Here is an 18,686-nt window from a genome sequence, read left to right on the forward strand (position 1 = left end):
CGCGTCCACCACTTCGACCAGCTACCCAATGAAGCAAGAAACGTCGGCTTCGCAGCAAACGGACACAGCATCGCACCGGCATTCCACGCCAATCCCCGCGTCTTCGCTCCACGCCCTCGGCATACCGACGTCTGGGCCATCCCTACGGACCTCGACTCCGCAGCTGAGCACCTCGTACCCGTCCACCTCGGCATACCCGACCCCCACGTCGACGACAACAATGCATCCGCCGACTTCTTCATCCGAGCTCCACGGCCACATCAAGCAAGAGCCTGTCGTGGGACTCTTCACGTCTCCCTTGCAGCCGACTCGCAGTTTCAACTCGAATCCAGCGCATCAAGTCAGCGAGCCAGAGCTAGTGGGCGTGCCGCGGGCAACTGCACTCAGTTCGCTCGCAAGCATGATCTAAGGGGTGGACCCTGCGTTGCTTTTCGTTGCCGTAACGGGTAAACGGCGCCGTCCTCCGCGTCGCTCACCGATCAAACTGCTGTAGTTGCAGATAAGGGTGTGTGGACGGACGGCGCCATCTTCTTTGTCCTTCTTCCCAAGCAACATTTTTATCTGTAGGCTTGATTGGCGTTCCGGCTAGAGGGTGGGTCCAAGGTTAGGTCAATCAGCATTGGGAACGTTTGCTTCTGTCGGTCGGTTCATCATTGGCGAGGCGGGCAGGTTCGTTTCAATCAGTCCAGCGTTGCTTTTAGCTTTTTCATCTCCTTCTTCTCTCTTCTGTGGTATCTGGTCCTGGTCCAGGTTACGCCGGGTATGTAGTTGTACGACTAGGGGTCTCAACGGACATATTTCCTTTATTTCTTTCCGTTTCGTCAGCGATTCAGGCATTCGGCCTGGGCTTCGGCCACTGGGATATGAATTCGGGCTCATGTTTTCCTTTTCATGTTTGCTGGCGATGTCTTTTCCATAGGCTCGCACGCCAGTTCGGCGGTGCGGCCTAATGAAGTGACGAAGTTACCGCCCCGTGCTTGAGCCACCAAAGCTTAAGCAGACCTCCACATCACGTAGGTAGATATCCACCGTAGATAGACTCCTTTCTGTACCACCAAGAAGAAACAATCCTCCAAAACTGCAGAACCCTTCAGAACCCTCGTAATGACGTTTTGTACGAGCTCGACCGGACACATTTTTGTGGCTCCCGGCTCGAGTAGGGTAGCAGCGCAGCACCCGGGCAACCAGAAGGCCACATGTCGCACAAGATGGACGTTAGCACCGCGGTGCCATTGCAACGAATATCGCCATTGCCTTCCCTCATCTAGGGCATCTAGCGGTGAGCCGTCTGCTTGGCCTCTCCGGATGAGCTCCAACCCTCCAACAGCACCCACCGGAAGCCCAGCAGTTCCGGGCTCGGATTACATGAGCCTTAGCAACCATGATCAGCGAGCCACACCGCTTGGCCTCAAACTCGGCCTGGGGCTGCACTCTCTAACATGAGGGACCCTTGAAACAGCACCCTGTCGCAAGTGGCGATCATGGTGGGGAGTGCCGTCGGAGCGGTGCCACCCCGCCGGTGAGGCAACGGCATCGTATGGGAGGACCCGCGCAGCAACAGACCTCTCTGCCTCCCATGCGGAGTGCGCTAATCTGCGCCGATTCTCTTGAAGGCGCTTTCGTCAGTCCGCGTAGCGGATCTTCATGGGTCGATAGGGAACGGTATACCGTACGCTGGCTACCGTAATAATGCCCTAAAAGCGGAGGAGGCGCTGTATGCAGATCCGAATACGGGGAAAGATCTTTAGCCTCATCGCAAACTTCCCAAGGATCCGATATCCGGCGCCTGAGACGGTATGTCGACTCGTTTTCCGACGCAGCGAAGATGAGCTCGTACTCAATCCTTAGCATCTTTTGCGAGATTGACTTTGACAAATATCTCTGGTCTTTCTAGAAGCAAGTTCGTCGGTCGCAACGCGCCCGAGCGAGTTACCTTGCAGCCCTATCGTATCGCGCAACCTGAGGCACCTCGTGATAGGTACGGCTGCTGCACAATGCAATTGTTGGAGGTGGGGCAGGGATCATATTGCAGCATTGCGTTCATGTACGTCAGTTTCTGAGGCGCACATGCAGCGCATGCTCAAGGTCCTTGGCGACGAACTTGTGTTTTCTGGGCTTGGAGGCTGTCCTGATAGGCGTGGAATGCAACCTGCACGGCGCATTGATGGGCGAGCAAGAACCATGTATATCTATAGCGTCCACCTGAGAGCTGCTTCTGCATTAGCTACCAGTATTCTGTGCTCTTCTGGAACGCAGCATGATAGTGTTCGATATACCCATCTGGTGTGCAATTGCGAGGATGATCCATAAATCCTGGTGTAGATCGACTTACGCTTCAGATGAGCGTGGCGTACCGGTCCCGAAGTTGGGCTGAGGCCCCCAGCGGTGTGCGTGTTAAAGCGTCGTGTGTGTCCGGGTAAAACGCGTGTAATTAGCCCTTCGTTCAACTCCCTCACTGTGCGTCGGAAGTCTAGAGGTCCACGATACCGAGGGCTGATCTTGTGCTGGTGGTCTCTTAGCATTGACCACTATGTTGCGGTTGAAGACCTTCACTGGTCTGGTAAGTGGCAATTTGCGTCGGAACCCATGTACCCCACTATCATGGATCATACAGTGCTAGACGATAGTCACCCTAAAGGTGGCATGGGCGAGATAAAATTGCCAGACCCGATCGACGTCCCTAAAGCGGATGGCGACTGATACGAGCCCAGACTTGAGGCCTCTGCGACCTGGAGTTTAATGCGAATTGTGCGAGAGTGTCTGCGAGTATACCTTCTCTTTAGTCGATATACCCTCATCGAATGCTGAGGCGATGCTAGGATGTCCAGTCTGTTGCAGAGCGTGAACAATCGGGGGAGGCGGAGGGCTGCAGGGCCCCGGAAGAAAACGAGAAGGCCTAGTAAAGAAGGGTGGGGAGTAGCGGTGAAGTCGGGTCTTTGAGGAACAAATGCAGGCATCTGGCGTCTGCAGTTGTTGTCTCCGCAGTCGTAAGTGCTACCACGGAATCAGCAGAACGGGCCACATTTCGCATCCGTCGTCCGGCGCGGACACTCTCCGGTCCGTCTACGAGGACTCAACAGTGCCGAATCATCGTAAGACTTTCGAGCTACTTGCAGAAGCGACCCGTGTTGGAAAGCGATGCTTCCTGCTGGATGAGTCGGCATGGCACCACACGATTGTTGGCAAGGACTCTCAACTGCTGCACCCACAAGCCGGTTTGCCTCGATGTCGAAATTCATGATAGGCAGTGCGGGCAACTGAGTCAACTTCTTCTGGCTTCAATCCTAGGAGCTCGTTCACGCTCCGATACCGGAAGGGGTCTGTTGCGCCCAATCGCTCGTCGTAAAGCACGCTTCTCTCCAAAAGGAACATGCCAGAGTCCGGAAACCCTCGATCGATCCTTGATTCGCCTTCTCTTACGCAGTCGTCAACATCAGAATAACCTACACTCCACTTTGAGCTAGACATCCTCTCCAAGGCGGCCGCAATCTCATTGCCGGACGTCAAGAGGCTAGCGGCATAGACGAACTGATTCTTGACCGCATCCCAATGTTGAATGATGCTCTCGACCACAGTCCCCACTCTTTTGAGGCTGGTCGCCGGAAAAACTTCCTCCCCGCTACCAGGTATTGTACCGCTCTGCCATTCCATGTCGAATCCTAGATCGCCGGTGAGGAGCATGGTATCTAAAACACAACCCACTGCTACAGCCACCCACTCGAAGCTTGTATTCGTCTTGTGGGCATGACGAAGGTATTCGATGACCTTTGCCCGGTCCGTGCCTTTGGAGCTCCTTGCCTGTACTTTCTCGTTCAAGGTGTCGTAGCCGAATTCGTGCGGTATGAATCGCCTCACACCCGCAGCGATAGCGGCATCGATGATGGTAGCTTGGAGATGGTAGTTGCAACCGGCTATAGTGCTGATTACCAGCTCTTGTCCGGCGAACTCTCGCGCAAGGGAGGCCGGTGTAAAGTCGGACGTCTTATGCCGGACATTTCCGGTGGACACGTGTGGGGGTAGGTATGGCTCTTGAGAGGGATATGTCAAGACGGATACCTGATAAGGGCAACGATTATCCTCGAACTTGGAAGTCAAGGCGCTGATGATAGTGCGGGAGATGTCTCTATTCTAGAAAGATGTTGTTAGCGAAAGCACCTCCCTTCCTCGCAGAGGACCTACCCCGACTAGCAAGACCTTTTTCATGGCTATCTTGTCTGATTACCCTACCTGGAATTTTGTAGGGCTTTGTGGTTTTTTGATATGATTTGTACCGCGATATCCTGTTGGTGAGCAGGTTCCGGACAGAGATGGAGGGGCCCGGAGCTTAAATGGTGCCTTTCCAGTATCCGACACGGCTCAACGGATGCGCTAGCCAGACAGATTAGCATAGCAATCGAGTGTTAGCCCATGATTCGAGGCGCGACGCATCCAGCGAAAGTGTGGTTCCGCTTGCTTCGCAGGTGTATTATGGTTGATGCGCCTATATTAGCATGAGCACTCGTGGCAATGCCATGACTTGCCCATCGAGGCAAAAGCGGGAAAACTCGGGTCGACAAAATGGTACCGTCCGGCACAGTCCCCCTGGGCTTTTATTCCAGAATATGTTCCGGTCCTGCTGTGAGAAGGAATTGGAAGTAATCCAGGGTGGAGAGGGAGAGAAGGTGACGTCGCTCGGATGTGGAGGCCAATCTGCTTATGTAATCATCGGGGCTTGGCGGTTGGAATTCAATGCGGGCGTGGCCTCTGCAGCGATGCTATAGAACAGCATAACCATGACTACCCACGCATCTCGCATCCCATAGCCTTGGGATCCGACCCAGCTATCATGCCGCAGCTTCAGAAGCTCGAACAGCTTTCGGCGCCGCACTGCCTTCTGCTTGCCGTCCACTATGCCATCGAGTGCAATATTGGCGCGCTGGGGGCATTGACAGCTCTTCGCGCGGCCGATCTGGACCTTGAGCTCGTTCTGAGGCTCATCTTGACCTATCTTCCAGAGAGCGCCGATCCTTCCACGTATGTCGAATATCTCCACGAGCTCGCAAGCGGCACTAGGCCATCAGGCGATGATGACGCCGCGTCGCTCGACATTTCCCCCGTGGAGCACCTCTCTGGCTCGCAAGCGCGGAAAAAGAAACGGAGCCTGGAGCTATTACCGCTCGCACTTGCCCTCTACAAGAACGAGATCGAGCTTGATCCCTTCACCCACTTCCTCATCCATCGCGCGCACAACATCGACGCTACAACGGGTGTGCTTGAGCTTATCCCTCAGCTAATAGTGCCCTTCTTGAACCACTCCGAATACCTGCGCGCATGGTTTATATCGACGGTGCTGCCGCTGCTGCGGCTTAGCTACGAATACTATCCGCAAACGCCTGCCCCGTCGCTAGAAGAGTTTGCACGATTGAGGGGAAGGCGGGCCATAGAGTTACAGCTGTCCAATCTGCGGCAGACGCCCAAGGATACACCAGGCAGAGAGCATGCTGCACGAGACTTGAGGGGCGTAGTCGGGCCCTGGATGTGTGGGGCAAATGACCGCAAGAGGCGCAAGCTGTCAACCGAAGACCGAAGAGCGTCCGTTACGGAGAAATCGACGCAAGAGCCGGATGACTGGGAGTGCTTATTTGAGTGGCTAGTGCACACGTCGAGAGCGGACCTACCTCTTGTCTCATCCGTAATTTGCGAGTGGGACGGCCCGGACGACATGGACCTAGGAGGCTATGAGGAAGGTCGAGATTACGTCGGCGACGAAACGCGGCGCAAACTGGAGCTTCGATATGCCCAGGCGGCTTTGGCATGTCTCTATCTGGTGGAGAGTAGCAGCACGGAGACAATACAAACTGCGCATGCCCTGTTGACCAGAGTCTCCGAACTCCTGAACTTTGACCCGCCACCAGGCCTCAACGTAAGCGTAGACTCCTTGCCGTCTTACGGCCTCAAAGTTTCCATGGCGCAGCAGACCTCCACGGGCGCTCTGCGGGAAGAGAATATTTTCCGACCCGATAATGCTCTTACGCAGCCTGGCAGGGACGCTGTCGACCTCCTGCAGCTCTTGCTCTTCTCAGTCTGCCTCTTTTCCAGCTTACAGCATCCCATATCGATCAGAGAGTTCGCAAGGATGTACCTGGGCAGCGATTTTTCCGAGCAATCTGCTCTGCTACAGAAGATCATCCATTCTCTTAGTAGTGGCGCGAAGAAGGATGACGAGCAATGGAGGACCATTAGGGCAAAGCTTCTCTGGCTGTGGAACTGGGGAACGAACCGTTCCGAGGGTGACCGCCACGCTCAAGGGATATTCGGCAACATGGACAACATATCGTGCGAGATGGAGATCCTGAAGGGTCTTCTCGAGAGCAGTCATTATCAGCTTGCCATTCAAATCTACATTCAGACACCATCCAGCCACGGTCCATTGCCCCTCCACATTGTGGAGAAAGTCGTCCTCGCTACAGCGATGCACCACTACGACAACGCAAGCAATGGTAACCGCACAAGAGGCGGCATGAAGCGTGCGTCCGATATCATTGCGGCCTTCAGTCCATGTTTTCCCTCTTCCTCTCGATTCCAACGAATGAGGGCTCTGCTGTCTGCGACCCACGCCATGTCCTTCTACTCGTTGACTCTCCAACATGGCGTCCCTTTCCAACCCGTGAACATCAGAGTCACCGCCGATCCCCTGTCTCTGCTACGCAAATTGCTACAGCAGAACAGCCGCAGCTATACGCACCTGGATGACTTGATCTCCATCGGACAAAATCTTGTTGTCGCTATGCCGTCGACTCTCATAGACGATGACGCCGACACTAGGCCCGTCGACTTAGCGGCACTAGAAAACAAGAAGGCAGCCGCCGAACGCCGGGTCATTGGCATGACTGTCGAAGCGGCTCTCAGCGAAGACGATTTCGAAACGGCGTATTCATACGTTGTCAATCGGCTGACTCCACCCACACCCTCCCCAGCCGCGTCGCCCGCCACATCTACTTCCTCTCAGCGCTTTTCCTTTGGCTTATATGATTCGATTACCGAAGAAGACGACGCGGAAGACGTTGCGTGGCGTGCCGCTCTCGAAGCCGGACGGCATCACTCTTCACCCTCCTCTTCGATGTGGTCTCGGTCTGGAACGACTGCACGCCCGGACCTGCGCAGACTAGAACAGCGCATGGAGCTCCTTTCGCAGGCGCTTCTTCTCGCACCGCCTCGTCATCTCGAGGAGGTCCTTGCAGTTTGGCAGGAGTGTGAGAAAGAGATGACGACCCTCCTAGCCGAGGAAAACGCGGCGGAAGAACGGTTCAATGATGCAGCAGATCGCCGATTACCAGGCGCATTCACTACCGAGACAGTCGCTGTGCAGCCGCGGCGCGAAGTCGGTAGGGGCGCGGTGGAGGAAGCGCCCGTGGGGCTCTTTGACGTTGCTAGAGGGGCTGCTGCCGCTTTCTCGAAGACTGCGTTTCCCCTTCGGGGCAGTAACCGGACTGCTTCAGGGGCGGAGACCAGGGACACGACAAGCGATCGTGGCCGCGTTTCCATGGATCTGAGTGATTCAGGTAGCACAGGTGGTAGCACCGAGGAGAGGGTCCGAAAGAGAGATATGGTTGCCAGTGCCGTTACTGGTGGGTTGGCCAGCGGGCTTGGATGGGTCCTTGGTGAGTCAAAAGAAGTTTGTGGTGCCTCGAAACCGTTCGCTGACATTAATGATTTTAGGTGCGAAACCCGTGGCTGATCCCGATCGCGAGTAGCTGGCATGGCGATCTGTTGACAGTTCTAGCTTCAATTTACATAGCTATACTCATATAGCTGGATTCCGACCAACTCAGCAACTATGAACAACCAAGTGAGACCCACTTCCATCTCCCGAGGTCCTTTCCCATGGCTTTCTGTTATTCTTGCCAATTCTCCTTATCGAAGACCAGCGCGCTCCTTCCTCCTCCGCCCTCCCCGTCGCACTTTCCTCCCACCCACTACCAAAGCGGAGACACTTGCTCTAGCGCCGCAGCACACGTAAATCTATTCCATCCATTCCCTCCTTCATCCACTCCCAAGCTTGTGTACGCCTCCAGCCAACAGCCGCTACAGAGATCCACCTATCTAACCCCTCACAGCACTTTCTCCAAACTCCAGCTCCTCTTCCCCTCCTCTCAACCCTACCAGCACCTCCCTCCCCAACAATCCCACCCCGCGTCTACAATGCACCTCACCACCACCACCACCACCACCACCACCCTCAGCCTGCTAGACCTCGCCCTCGCCAACCCCATCGCCAGCATCACCCGCGAGAACCCCTCCGGCGTCCCAACGCCCATGCCCCCCCAACTCGTCTCCATGGACCTCTACCCCGGCGCGCACTGCAGCCCCGGCACCGCCAACGCGACACTCGCCCTCGCCGACACGGCGTGCCATGCGCTCAACAGCGCCAAGGGGCTCCGGGTCGTGCATTTCGACGAGAAGAAGCTCAGGTACAATGCGCGTAAGTCTAAGCTTATCTGCTCAAGGTTTGGAGAGATGGGGACAGGGTGTAGCTGACTGATGCGAAATTGTTAGTTCGCGTGTTTGAGGGCGACGAGTGCGAGGGCGGGTGGATGCTCAAGCCGATATACTGCGATGGGGGGGTCTGTGGGTGCTCGCGTGTGGTGAGGCTGGGGAGTGTTCGGGTTGTGACGGATGAGTAGGTGAGTGCGTGTTGATAGTTGATTGTATGGGGTTGATGTGGTGTTGACTGTTCGGTGTAGCTCGTGGATTCTAAGGACCCGATTCCGCATAGATGGACGTGCTTCGTCTCGCATCCGCGCCAGGGATGCTGGTCCCTCGAGACATTTGCATGTAGATTGAGGGATAGCAACTAGAACCCGCAGCGAAACTCACCGCTAGCTCTCACGCCCCTCACAGCAGCTCAGCAACGGCGACTAGCAGATATCTCAAAGAAGTCTCATCTCACATTCAATCTCCCACAAATACACCTGTCCAGCGAACAGATCCGTATGTATATACACCGACCACCATGCAATGTACAAGTGAATGAATTCCCGCCGTCTCTTGCTCAACTCCGTCGCTGATGCAGTTTGATGATGCTGATGACGCATATGATGCATAAGAGAAGGACAAAAAAAGGAGGGGGATATCTAAATCTCGCGTAAGGGGGAATCTTTTCGCTTCGCACCAAGAGCCAAGAAACGCAACTTTTCGAGCAGAGAGGAATGGAACGGAACGCAGCATTCCAGACCATCATGCATAACAAGCACCAATAATGCTGCGCCAACACTTTCGCTTCGAATCGGCTCTTCACACCCAAGGACTTTCATCTTCGTTATCCAAGCAATGGCAACGAGCCTACAACGCCAACGGCGGAATCGCATTCAGTATCCGGGATACTTCGGTCGGCGCGATCTGGCTATTCTGCATACTGCGGACCTGCGAGCCTTTGCGCAGCCGCTGTAGGCCAATAGCCAGCTTCCAGCTTTCGGACTCGTCAATGAGGAAGACGTACTTCTTGCCGTCGGCGTCACGGACACAGGCGCGTAGGACGTGTAGGCGTTTGGCCGTGTTTTGGCCGGTCTGAGTAAGTCAGTATCCGCTCTCGTAGTGTAGCATGTTTGATAATGGAAGAGAGGTGCCATGAACAAAACCGGACTGGAGACTTACCTCGACCAGCTTCAACGTCCAGGCCTTGACATCCCACTCGCGCTGTGGTATATTGCGCACGTCATCGTCGATAAACAAGCCCTCGGACTGGACTTTCAGGATCAAGCCGTCCGTTACCTTGCCCACGTTCGCCACAAGCTGGGCGACAGGTTTTGGGAACAGGTCGTTGAATAGATATACTGCTTTGATCTGGATCTTGTCTGGATCGTTCGTCGAGTAGGGTCCGCGCTGGGACGGAGGAGGTGTTGTTCTCGCCGTACTGTGCGACGCCGCGTAGCTGGAGGCAGTGTACGCAGTCGAGGCGTGCGATGGCGGTTTCGGCGGCCGCCTAGGCGTGTCATATGGGCGGAACGAGTGCTCGTCTTCGGTGCCAACGTATGACGTCGCCGACGGCTTCTCGTAGTTCTTCTTCGGGGTGACGGTGGCCTTGATAGGGGAGGAGTGCGTTGAGGTGACTGAGGGTGCCGGCGGGCCTGTAGCGCCTGAGTAGGGGTTGAATCGTTCGCCGCCTCCGAGACCACCATACGTCGTTGAGCGTCTGTCTGCCGCGGGGTTTGCTGCTGATTGCTGGGCCTTGATTTTCTCAGCTTCAGCCTTCAGTCGCGCTTCTCGGTCGCGCTGAGCACGTTCGCGGGCTGCCTTTAACCGCTCCGCGCGTTCTGCATCGGCTTTGGCTTTCGCTGCTGCTGCTTCTGCTGCTGCTTTCTGTTCGGCAGCCTTCTTCGCAGCCTCCTCGGCCGCTTTGGCCTTCTGCTCGGCTTCGAGCTTCTCTCTGATTTCCTTCTCGATCTTCGCCCTCGCCTCAGCCTCCTTAGCCTGGCGTGCCTTTTCTTCTCTCTCTTTGGCGTCCTTCTCCCTTTGTGCCCGCTCCTTCGCGATGCGTTCCCGAGCTTCTCGTTCTCGTTGCTCCCGTTCGCGAGCCCGCATCTTCTCCCACTTCTCCTTTTCTGCCTTGGCTCGAGCTTGCCGTGCAGCCTCCTCCTTCGCTTTCCGCTCCTCTTCTCGCTTGCGTGTCTCTTCTCGGGCTTTCTCCCAGCTTGCGCCCGCGTCGGGGTCGGGCTGCGAGCCAGACCATGATTCGCCGTCGTGAGGGGGCGGTGGCGGAGCGCCGTGCTGCTGGTGTTGTCCTTGCCATCCGCCTTGGGGCGGAGGGCCTCCAGTTCCCGAATAGCTCGCGTTCGGGCGCGGGGGCGGCCGCTGGTATCCCGCACCTGACGCTCCGGTTCCAGCTCCAGTGCCAGCTCCGCCTTGTGGTCCGTTGCCAGGTCCACTCCCGCCAAAAGCCCCCCCGTCGACCTGCGTCTTGCCGTAGGCCCAGCCAGCCACACCCACCACAGCAACTAGTAATACAACACCGTTTCCGCCAGCCGACACGCTCTGGCTGACCAGGACAAACCACTGCTTGATGGTCGGTTCCATCATCTTCCAGACGGCAATGGTGGCCAGGGTGCTACCCACGCCCGCAAGGAAGCTGTTCCGCTGGACCTGGAGGCTCGGGAGGTAGACGAAACCGCCGCCGGACGAATGCGGTGGTATTATGAAGATGTCGTAATTGCCTGGCGGCAGGCCACCATTCCCTCCTGTTGTCTTTGGGTTCGTGCCATGCGGCGGTGGAGGCGGAGGAGGGCCGTCCATGACGAAGAATGCCCCTTGGGGCGGGATATGGGGGCAAAGCGGGCGGTATTAAGGTATGTATGAGCGAGGGAGGCTTTTATCGATGCAGGGCAGACGTTTCGGCAGCTGAGGAGGGTGGCGCTTGTGCGTCGGAGAAAAGCATCAGCGGAGGTGCCACGGGGTGAAGGAAGTACACAAAGCCGGAGCCTGCTCGTCGGTTAGCCGCCCAGCCCAACTACAACTTTTGCAACAGGGAATTGGCCTCGAATTAAGTATTGCAAGGCCAAAACGAAAGCGTGGTGGGCGTGGATAAGGATTTTGAGTGTCGAGTTGGCTTTTGCTGGGCGGTCTGACTTTGGTAAACAAAGGCCCGAGCGCCCGTCACCAGGGCTAAAACAGCGCACGCTGAGGACGCTACGGGTCCACGGGTACAGCCGTTGGCTACACAGGGGCCTGATCCATGCAGCGTAACGCGGAGAGCCCTCGCCAGGCCCGTCTATCAAATTCATTTCTCTCCCATTGCTCGTCCCATTCGCTCAGCATCCCTCCTTTTGCCTCCTCCTCCCTCGACGCGACGAGCTCCGTTGCCCACTCGACGCGCCTGGCCTCCGCATCTCGCGCGTGCTCCGCAAGCTGTCCGAGGAGCTGTGGGCGCCTTTGGCTGTGATGGGGCGTGACGTCGAGTCAGCAGATGCATGGAAACCTGGCGCCGTGCTATTCGCTCGTGGTGCCCAGAAGCGGGCCTTTTGATATCGCGAGTCTGCCTTTAGTCTCGAAGAGGGTGTTTTGATTTCCCTCGCATGCAGACAGCAGCTGTCAGCCAGACTGGAGTGCAGGCGGCGGCGGGCAACTGAGCACGAGGAGCCGTTCGACGCGGTTTTCGTGTGACGCTGCTGATGCGGGGCGGGCTTGGGTGGTGGGACGAAAAAGGAAATAGAGGAGGCTCTTCATCTCCACAAGAGCAGAGACATCAATGCCGCGCTGATCCCCGAGAAATTGGCTGCGTGCACCGCTTCTACGTGCGTGCTTCTTCAATCTGAGCCTTCGGTGTCGTTGCTCCCGCAATCCAGCGGCTTGTTGGTGCCCAGGTGTCGCTGCCCCGCGTTCGACCACGTGCGCCGTTAGCCTATGCCCAGTTGAGTGCGGCTCCTCTGACACCTCCGAGCTTCCAAGGTTTGAAGGAGTCGCAGACGCTCCGTTTTGAAAGTAATAATGGTACGCCTTGAGACTCTTTAGTATCAGAAAAACGAAGACGTGGGACACACCAACGTATACGCCATTGACCAGTGTAGGAAGAAGGCCTCCTGTTTCATACCACCGTGTTTCCCCCAGTTCTGCTACCTATCTACGCCGGCCTGGCTTCCTATTGAAGTCGCCGAAGCTCGTACCTACTACTTCTTGCCGCTGACCTCCAGCTTGTACAACCGGACATGCACGGCAATCTATTCACCTCGGCGGCACACGTCACGATCACCGCATTCCTCGTGTCCTCAACCATCTATCCTCTTCGCCTACCTGTTTCTCTCGGCGGAGCCTCCCGATGCCATGCCCCGGTCTCCTGTACGCCATACCTGAAACGGAAGCTGGGGTGAATGGTCGCTTAATCGAGTCGATCGTCCGGTCTCCGAAATAGATTTCGCCAATCAGATTTCGCAAACCTGCCATGACCGGCAGTCACGGGTCTCTCGGGCGGCTACGCCTTCGGAGACCAAGACGTATGGACAGGATGAATTCACGAAGAGTATGCTGGAGCGGCGAATGAGAGCGGGCAATTGGAGCTGGTGGGTTGGCTGTTAGGTCAGAAGATGCAGGTACGAGATGTATGTGTATGTGAGGCGTAGGTACCTACGGGAAAGAAGACAGTCCGGCAGTGGAATAATCGAGGCAGGTGGGAAGAGAAGGCGCGTATAAAGAGCCTCGTCCTCCTTCTGGGTGAAGCTCTCTAGGAGAGGTTGGGCAAGCAGAATTCCTGGCTTCAACATCTACCGCCGGCATTGATACTCGTGCTCGAACAAGACAACATCGTTACCTCTCCCAAGAATTGCTACGCCTGCACAGTTGCAAAGATGAAGGCCGCCATTCTTACCGTCTTGGGCATCCTGTCCGTGGCAATGGCCGCGCCCAGCGGCAACCTAGCCTCGCGCGAGACAGCAAACGAAGCAACCGACCGTCTCCTCTTCAGCACCTCCATCAGCAACTTTGAAACGGCTCGGAATGCTAAGAACCCTCCGAGTCTGGACTGGAGTTCGGACGGATGCAGCTCGTCGCCCGACAACCCGCTCGGGTTCGACTGTAAGTTCCCGAACGCCTTAATACTCTCCAGCCTTCTTGTTAATGCGTGTCAGTCCTCTACTCCTGCCACCGCCACGACTTCGGCTACCGCAACTATAAGAAGCAATCCCGCTTCACCGACGCCGGCAAAGCCAAGATTGACCTCAATTTCAAGAACGACATGTACAACCAGTGCGAGAGCGAGTGGCTCGAGAGTCTGTGTAAGGACTTTGCGGACTTGTATTACACGGTTGTCAAGGAGGTGGGGTCGAAGAGGGCTGTGGAGATTATGGAGAGGGAGTCGAAACTGAAGAGGGAGGCCAAGGCGATTTTGGAGGCGCGGGACAGGAAGGCCAGGACCGCGAGGGAGGAGTGAGGAGGTAACGGACCAGATTATTAGGAGATTCATATAAAAGACTTAGAAAAGATTCTAAGAAGAGCCAAATGAGACATGATGTGCATCGCCTTGGATGGGGTCCTAAATATATAGTCAGCCTCAACCGCGCTATTCCACTTCCAGCTCCCAGACATCCAATTAGACGTCATCAGGGTTCCGTACCACGAATAAGTAAGCACCGCTAGCAACGCGCAAACACAAGCTCACGATGGGTGGCCCTGAACTGACAGGAATCCTCGAACGTCCTCCCGTCTTCTCCATGCGCGACCGTGGTCATGCGGCGCGTCCTTCAGCCCTACCTATATAGCTCTTGGCGGCGTCCTCGGATAAGATGGCAGAGCAATACGAGCTCGCCCGCATCTCGTCACCACCTGCGACGACGATGCCGCCGGAGGAGCTCGTCGAGCCCGCCCAGCATGATCCGGGGCTACACAAACGGACTTTGCGGGAGCTAGATTGGCTTCTGTTGCCCTTTCTTGCCCTGCTGTTCCTGTTCAACTCGCTGGATAAGTCGAATGCACGTCTTCCCTTCTGTTGCGAGCTCCTCACGCTTCCGCTGACAGCTTGGTTGGATAGATTGGCAATGCTGAGTCCGCGCATTTTACGGCGGATATTGGCCTGCGCAGATCCGACCTGAATACCGCCGTTGCGCTCTTCTTCGCCTTCTTCGTCGCTCTACAGCCTGTGGGTGCTGCCTTGGGAAGGAGATATGGCATGGTGCTCTGGGTGCCGAGCTGTATGCTGCTATGGGGGATTTCGACGGCGCTGCATACTTGGGTGAGAGCGCGGTGGCAGCTCTATACGCTGAGGATAATCATCGGATGCTTGGAAGGTGCGTCTAGCTTGGGGGACCGATCAGATGGAGCATGCTGACTGAGACAGCTGGTTTCTACCCCGTCACCGTGTCCTACCTCTCGCTTTTCTACACGCGCTTCGAGTTCGGCCGGCGACTTTCGCTGTTCTATGGCCAGGCGGCTGTCGGCGGCGCGCTCGGCGGCATCATTAGCTTCATTGTTTTCTCCCAGTTTCGCGACGAGCACGGCGAGGGCGGTGACCCTGGGCTGCATACGAAGTGGCAGAGCTGGCAAGTTCTGTTCCTGCTGGAGGGCGGCTTGACTATTATTGTGGCGTTGGCTGGCTACTTTTGGCTCCCCCACAGCGCCGCAACGGCGTGGTTCTTGACGCCGGAAGAGCGGGAATACGCTTCTTCGCGGATTATACGGGACCGCTCGACGCAGGCCGAATCCGCCACTTTACCGGCCCAAGAGGATGAGGAAGAAAGAGAATACGACGAAGAATCTCGCGGTTTACTAAATCCGTCTCAAGCATTTCCCGACATCGCAGGACAAGGTTTAACGGATGATCGCGGCCTGACTCCGCATGACATTGTGTCCGCATTTCTCTCCCCGAGAATTTGGCATATACTAGTCTGTAACATCCTCTCTGCGGTTCCTGTCTACGCATTCGCCGTCTTCCTCCCGCTCGTCTTAGCCCCCCTGACAGAGTCGCCGAATCCAGCACTGGTCAACCTTCTCACCGCGCCGCCGTACATCTTCGGCGCTATCACGCTGTATCTGTTCGCAAGCTACAGCGACAGGCACCGCAAGCGCGTCATTCCCGTCCTAGCCGGCCTGGCAATCATGGTAGCAGGCTTGATTCTCGTAGTTACGCTCCCGACATCGAAAGCATGGGCAATTCCGCGCTACCTTGCGCTAAATATTCTCCTGTCCGGCACATTCATTGCTTCTCCGCTGACAGTGGCCTGGATATCCGGCAACACACCCTCGCCCGGAAAACGCGCTCTACTTCTCGGCATTAACGGCTGGGGCAACCTCGCTGGCGTCCTGTCCGCCATGCTCTTCAAACCGAAGTACGCGGATTCCGGATACATCACACCGTTCTGGTGGACGCTGGCCTGCGTTGCTACGGCTGCAGCTGGCTATGTCCTCCTATTGCGGAATCTGAGAGCTGAGAATGCTAGGAGGAGGGAGTTGTTGAGCAAGTGGGATGAAGAGGATGTCGAGCGGGAGAGGCTCCATGGGCAAGGACCATTGAAGCAAGAGTACAAGATCGTGCGGATACTGATCGCCGTCTTGAGGAAGAGTGCTATGGTTCCTTGGGTGGCGGAGTGGTTGGAGGCTACGCAGGGTGGGAGAGAGGGCGATGAAAAGATCACCTTCGTGTATGGGCTGTGAGGGCGTCGATTCAGGCGTTCGATATTGCCTTGGACTAGAAACTACAGGCTTAACAAAGGTATCTACCGCGGCGTTCCGGGGCATGGCGGCTAGCGTTCTTTCTCCAGATACCCAAGATATCACATCTTCACGAAAATCCAGAGACTAATTTCCCCCCTCCAATTCTACCTCGGCATCGCAAGCTTGTCAGCGTCAACATCTGAATTGCTCAGCTCAAACCTTGGTCGGCCGACCTTTCTAAGGGCCTAGTGCCATGCATTTCTAACCCAGAAAGTCCGACAATAACACCCAGAAATGCCGTCGTACGATATCCGTACGGCCCTGATGCTTACTCACAGCGCTGCTACGCGATTAATCAGGTACAAGGTGTGCAAAGCTTGGCTGACGAAGCGCGTCGAGGCATCCGATAGGTCAATGCCAACTACTAGAGGACGACTCGTCCCTTTGGGGCATTCTGGGTGGGATATGTGAGGACTGAGTGGGCATTTGTGTGTAAAGCAGTTTAGGTGGAGCAACGGTAAAGATATATAGTCTTGGGAATTGCAAGAGGCCAAATGCAACTAACTCGACAGCAAAGATCTTCCTTCCCATCAAGCTCTCCTTCTCGTAGTAATTCAAGGCCCAAAGGTGATTACAATGGCATCGCACCGCATCCTCCTCACCGGCGCAAACGGCTTCGTAGCCTCGCACATCCTCTCGCAACTGCTCGCCTCGCCCGCCCAGCACTCCGTCCGCGCCGTCGTGCGCTCAGCCTCCAAAGTCGACGCTGTGAAGTCCCTCTTTCCGTCTACCTCGCCCCAGCAACTCGACTTCGCCGTCGTGCCCGACATGACCGTTCCCGGCGCCTTCGACGACGCGCTCAAGAGCGATCCAGTAAGCGCAATCACCCAACCGTCCACCAGCTAAGAAACCCAATCACGGATAGTAACGCTGACTCCAACAGCCCTTCGATATCGTCATGCACACCGCCAGCCCCTTCCTCTACAAAGCGGCCGGCAGCGCGCAAGACTTCCTCACCCCCGCCGTGCAAGGCACCACCGAAGTGCTCCGCGGCATCCAGCGCGTCGCCGCCAGCAGCGTGCGCCGCGTGATCCTCACCTCGTCCTTCGCAGCAATCGGCGCCTTCGGCCTCGCCGACGAGCGCAACAAGGTCTACACCGAGGAGGACTGGAGTCCCGTGGCGCTCGCTGACGCCGAGGCGAGCCAAGACAAAGGGCTCGCGTACCTCGCGAGCAAGAAGTTTGCGGAGAAGGCGGCGTGGGCGGTGCACGGGGAGGCGGGGGTGGGCTGGGAATTGGTGGCGCTGAATCCGCCGATGGTGTACGGGCCGTTGGCGCACAAGGTGCGCAGTGTGGACGACTTGAATGAGAGTACGGCGAGGATTTGGAGTTTGTTTTTGAAGGAGAAGAAGCCTGAGGGCGAGATGCCGCCGGATGGACTGCCGCTGTATGTGGATGTGAGGGTGAGTGGATTGGAGTGAGCTTCTGGTTTGCTGTGGATTGAAGCGCTGACGAGAGGTTATTAGGATGTAGCGAAAGCTCATGTGTTGGCGATGGATGCGTCTGGGGCGGGGAACCAGCGCTTTCTTCTCTCCGCCGGTGCTGTCATGAGTCAGCAGATAGCTGATATTCTGAGGGCTGAGGTTCCCGGAGCGGAGGAGAGGGTGCCGAGGGGTGAGCCAGGGAAGAACACGCGACCAGCCGATGCGTTTAGCGCGGATTCCAGCAAGGCAGAGAAGGTATTCGGATTGAAGTGGAGGAGTGCTACAGAGACGTTTGCGGAGCTGGGGCGACAGCTGCTGGAAATTGAGAGGGGTGAGATGTAGATGGCTGTGTCGATCGATCGTTGGCGGTCATAGGATTCTCCTATATAATATTTAGCAGATTACGTTCCGAAAGAGTCTTTATCCTTCTGTGTGGGTGAGATTCTCAAAGTCCGGAATACCAATTGGACGCTGCCATGGTTGGGAAACTCTTATCAAAGCATGGAAATGGTTGGAGATTCGTTGCTGGTGTCCTTGGACAAGTGCGACCGAGCAGATATCCCGGTGCATCACTTTTCGGGAACTAGCAAGCCGCCGATCGCACACAGCACTCAAGCAGACCAAGTGACATGGCCATTTTTAAGAACCTCTCAATTGTCTATAAGCACATGCTGACTATGTGTACACGATCCTCCTCCTCACTCGCTCAGAGCTTGCTGATGAACAGACGGGCCGCGAAGAGACGGACGCGCTGGGGCAGGATGTACTTGGACATGACGTAGATGAGGGACGGGAGCAGGATGAAGGCCATGGTGGTCTCGTTGACGAAGAAGAAGGGGATGAGCTGCGGCATGGCCGACTTGAGAATCGTCTGTTGTCACTGTTAGCTTGGTCGAACCCTCTGCTGTACCCCGACTGTGGTTCCTACCATCTGCTGGGGAGCCATCTCCGTCTTCTGCGTCTTGCTCTGGGTCGCCGCGAGGGCTGGGCGCGCCATAACGGAGGGGCGGACGAGGGTGGGCTGGCGGAAGGCGGCCCTCGCGAGCGGGCGGAAAAGGCGGGTCGAGTTCATGGTGGGCTCTGCGGGCGGCGG

General features: G+C 56.4%; 9 protein-coding genes across 9 annotated transcripts; 4 read left to right on the top strand and 5 right to left on the bottom strand.

Annotated features, from left to right (window-relative positions):
* Positions 1–626: 626 nt before the first annotated feature.
* BU26DRAFT_313268 (uncharacterized protein) lies at positions 627–2,020 on the bottom strand. Its single transcript, XM_033821953.1, has 2 exons — positions 1,533–2,020; positions 627–1,297 (listed from the first exon to the last, which is right to left on the bottom strand). The coding sequence occupies exons 1-2, from the start codon at positions 1,849–1,851 to the stop codon at positions 993–995; spliced, it is 624 nt and encodes a 207-aa protein (XP_033684167.1). The 5' UTR covers positions 1,852–2,020; the 3' UTR covers positions 627–992.
* Positions 2,021–2,469: 449 nt separating this feature from the next.
* BU26DRAFT_313231 (uncharacterized protein) lies at positions 2,470–3,075 on the bottom strand. Its single transcript, XM_033821951.1, has one exon. The coding sequence runs from the start codon at positions 2,955–2,957 to the stop codon at positions 2,628–2,630; it is 330 nt and encodes a 109-aa protein (XP_033684168.1). The 5' UTR covers positions 2,958–3,075; the 3' UTR covers positions 2,470–2,627.
* BU26DRAFT_313266 (uncharacterized protein) lies at positions 2,858–4,341 on the bottom strand. Its single transcript, XM_033821952.1, has 2 exons — positions 4,180–4,341; positions 2,858–4,128 (listed from the first exon to the last, which is right to left on the bottom strand). Exons 1-2 carry the CDS (start codon positions 4,201–4,203, stop codon positions 3,193–3,195), a joined length of 960 nt encoding a protein of 319 aa, XP_033684169.1. The 5' UTR covers positions 4,204–4,341; the 3' UTR covers positions 2,858–3,192.
* Positions 4,342–4,770: 429 nt separating this feature from the next.
* On the top strand, positions 4,771–7,988 carry BU26DRAFT_519326 (secretory pathway Sec39). Its single transcript, XM_033829021.1, has 2 exons — positions 4,771–7,640; positions 7,699–7,988. Exons 1-2 carry the CDS (start codon positions 4,826–4,828, stop codon positions 7,731–7,733), a joined length of 2,850 nt encoding a protein of 949 aa, XP_033684170.1. The 5' UTR covers positions 4,771–4,825; the 3' UTR covers positions 7,734–7,988.
* Positions 7,989–9,049: 1,061 nt separating this feature from the next.
* Positions 9,050–11,366, bottom strand: BU26DRAFT_313337 (uncharacterized protein). The gene is made up of 2 exons (XM_033821955.1): positions 9,634–11,366; positions 9,050–9,546 (listed from the first exon to the last, which is right to left on the bottom strand). The coding sequence occupies exons 1-2, from the start codon at positions 11,266–11,268 to the stop codon at positions 9,322–9,324; spliced, it is 1,860 nt and encodes a 619-aa protein (XP_033684171.1). The 5' UTR covers positions 11,269–11,366; the 3' UTR covers positions 9,050–9,321.
* A 1,947-nt stretch (positions 11,367–13,313) lies between these two features.
* BU26DRAFT_564831 (uncharacterized protein) lies at positions 13,314–13,894 on the top strand (the record flags this gene model as incomplete). Its single annotated transcript, XM_033833313.1, has 2 exons — positions 13,314–13,539; positions 13,593–13,894. 2 exons carry the CDS (start codon positions 13,314–13,316, stop codon positions 13,892–13,894), a joined length of 528 nt encoding a protein of 175 aa, XP_033684172.1.
* A 352-nt stretch (positions 13,895–14,246) lies between these two features.
* BU26DRAFT_531114 (MFS general substrate transporter) lies at positions 14,247–16,110 on the top strand (the record flags this gene model as incomplete). The annotated part of the gene is made up of 3 exons (XM_033831003.1): positions 14,247–14,425; positions 14,542–14,747; positions 14,798–16,110. 3 exons carry the CDS (start codon positions 14,247–14,249, stop codon positions 16,108–16,110), a joined length of 1,698 nt encoding a protein of 565 aa, XP_033684173.1.
* Positions 16,111–16,865: 755 nt separating this feature from the next.
* Positions 16,866–18,103, top strand: BU26DRAFT_519330 (NAD(P)-binding protein). The gene is made up of 2 exons (XM_033829022.1): positions 16,866–17,572; positions 17,636–18,103. The coding sequence occupies exons 1-2, from the start codon at positions 17,069–17,071 to the stop codon at positions 17,933–17,935; spliced, it is 804 nt and encodes a 267-aa protein (XP_033684174.1). The 5' UTR covers positions 16,866–17,068; the 3' UTR covers positions 17,936–18,103.
* A 196-nt stretch (positions 18,104–18,299) lies between these two features.
* BU26DRAFT_426509 (uncharacterized protein) lies at positions 18,300–18,665 on the bottom strand (the record flags this gene model as incomplete). The annotated part of the gene is made up of 2 exons (XM_033823675.1): positions 18,300–18,464; positions 18,522–18,665. The coding sequence occupies 2 exons, from the start codon at positions 18,663–18,665 to the stop codon at positions 18,300–18,302; spliced, it is 309 nt and encodes a 102-aa protein (XP_033684175.1).
* Positions 18,666–18,686: the final 21 nt, after the last annotated feature.

This window comes from Trematosphaeria pertusa (genome assembly GCF_010094035.1).
Source record: "Trematosphaeria pertusa strain CBS 122368 unplaced genomic scaffold BU26scaffold_7, whole genome shotgun sequence".
Taxonomy (NCBI): domain Eukaryota; kingdom Fungi; phylum Ascomycota; class Dothideomycetes; order Pleosporales; family Trematosphaeriaceae; genus Trematosphaeria; species Trematosphaeria pertusa.

Excerpts from the sequence above, each read along its gene's own strand:
- BU26DRAFT_313268 (XM_033821953.1), bottom strand. The coding sequence starts at position 1,851 with ATGCTAAGGATTGAGTACGAGCTCATCTTCGCTGCGTCGGAAAACGAG. Across the intron at positions 1,298-1,532 it reads CGCGGGTCCTCCCATACGAT|GCCAAGCAGACGGCTCACCG; the intron begins GCCGTTGCCTCA and ends TCATCCGGAGAG.
- BU26DRAFT_313231 (XM_033821951.1), bottom strand. The coding sequence starts at position 2,957 with ATGCCTGCATTTGTTCCTCAAAGACCCGACTTCACCGCTACTCCCCAC.
- BU26DRAFT_313266 (XM_033821952.1), bottom strand. The coding sequence starts at position 4,203 with ATGAAAAAGGTCTTGCTAGTCGGG. Across the intron at positions 4,129-4,179 it reads AAAAGGTCTTGCTAGTCGGG|AATAGAGACATCTCCCGCAC; the intron begins GTAGGTCCTCTG and ends ACATCTTTCTAG.
- BU26DRAFT_519326 (XM_033829021.1), top strand. The coding sequence starts at position 4,826 with ATGCCGCAGCTTCAGAAGCTCGAACAGCTTTCGGCGCCGCACTGCCTT. Across the intron at positions 7,641-7,698 it reads CGGGCTTGGATGGGTCCTTG|GTGCGAAACCCGTGGCTGAT; the intron begins GTGAGTCAAAAG and ends TAATGATTTTAG.
- BU26DRAFT_313337 (XM_033821955.1), bottom strand. The coding sequence starts at position 11,268 with ATGGACGGCCCTCCTCCGCCTCCACCGCCGCATGGCACGAACCCAAAG. Across the intron at positions 9,547-9,633 it reads GGACGTTGAAGCTGGTCGAG|ACCGGCCAAAACACGGCCAA; the intron begins GTAAGTCTCCAG and ends TGACTTACTCAG.
- BU26DRAFT_519330 (XM_033829022.1), top strand. The coding sequence starts at position 17,069 with ATGCACACCGCCAGCCCCTTCCTCTACAAAGCGGCCGGCAGCGCGCAA. Across the intron at positions 17,573-17,635 it reads CGCTGTATGTGGATGTGAGG|GATGTAGCGAAAGCTCATGT; the intron begins GTGAGTGGATTG and ends AGAGGTTATTAG.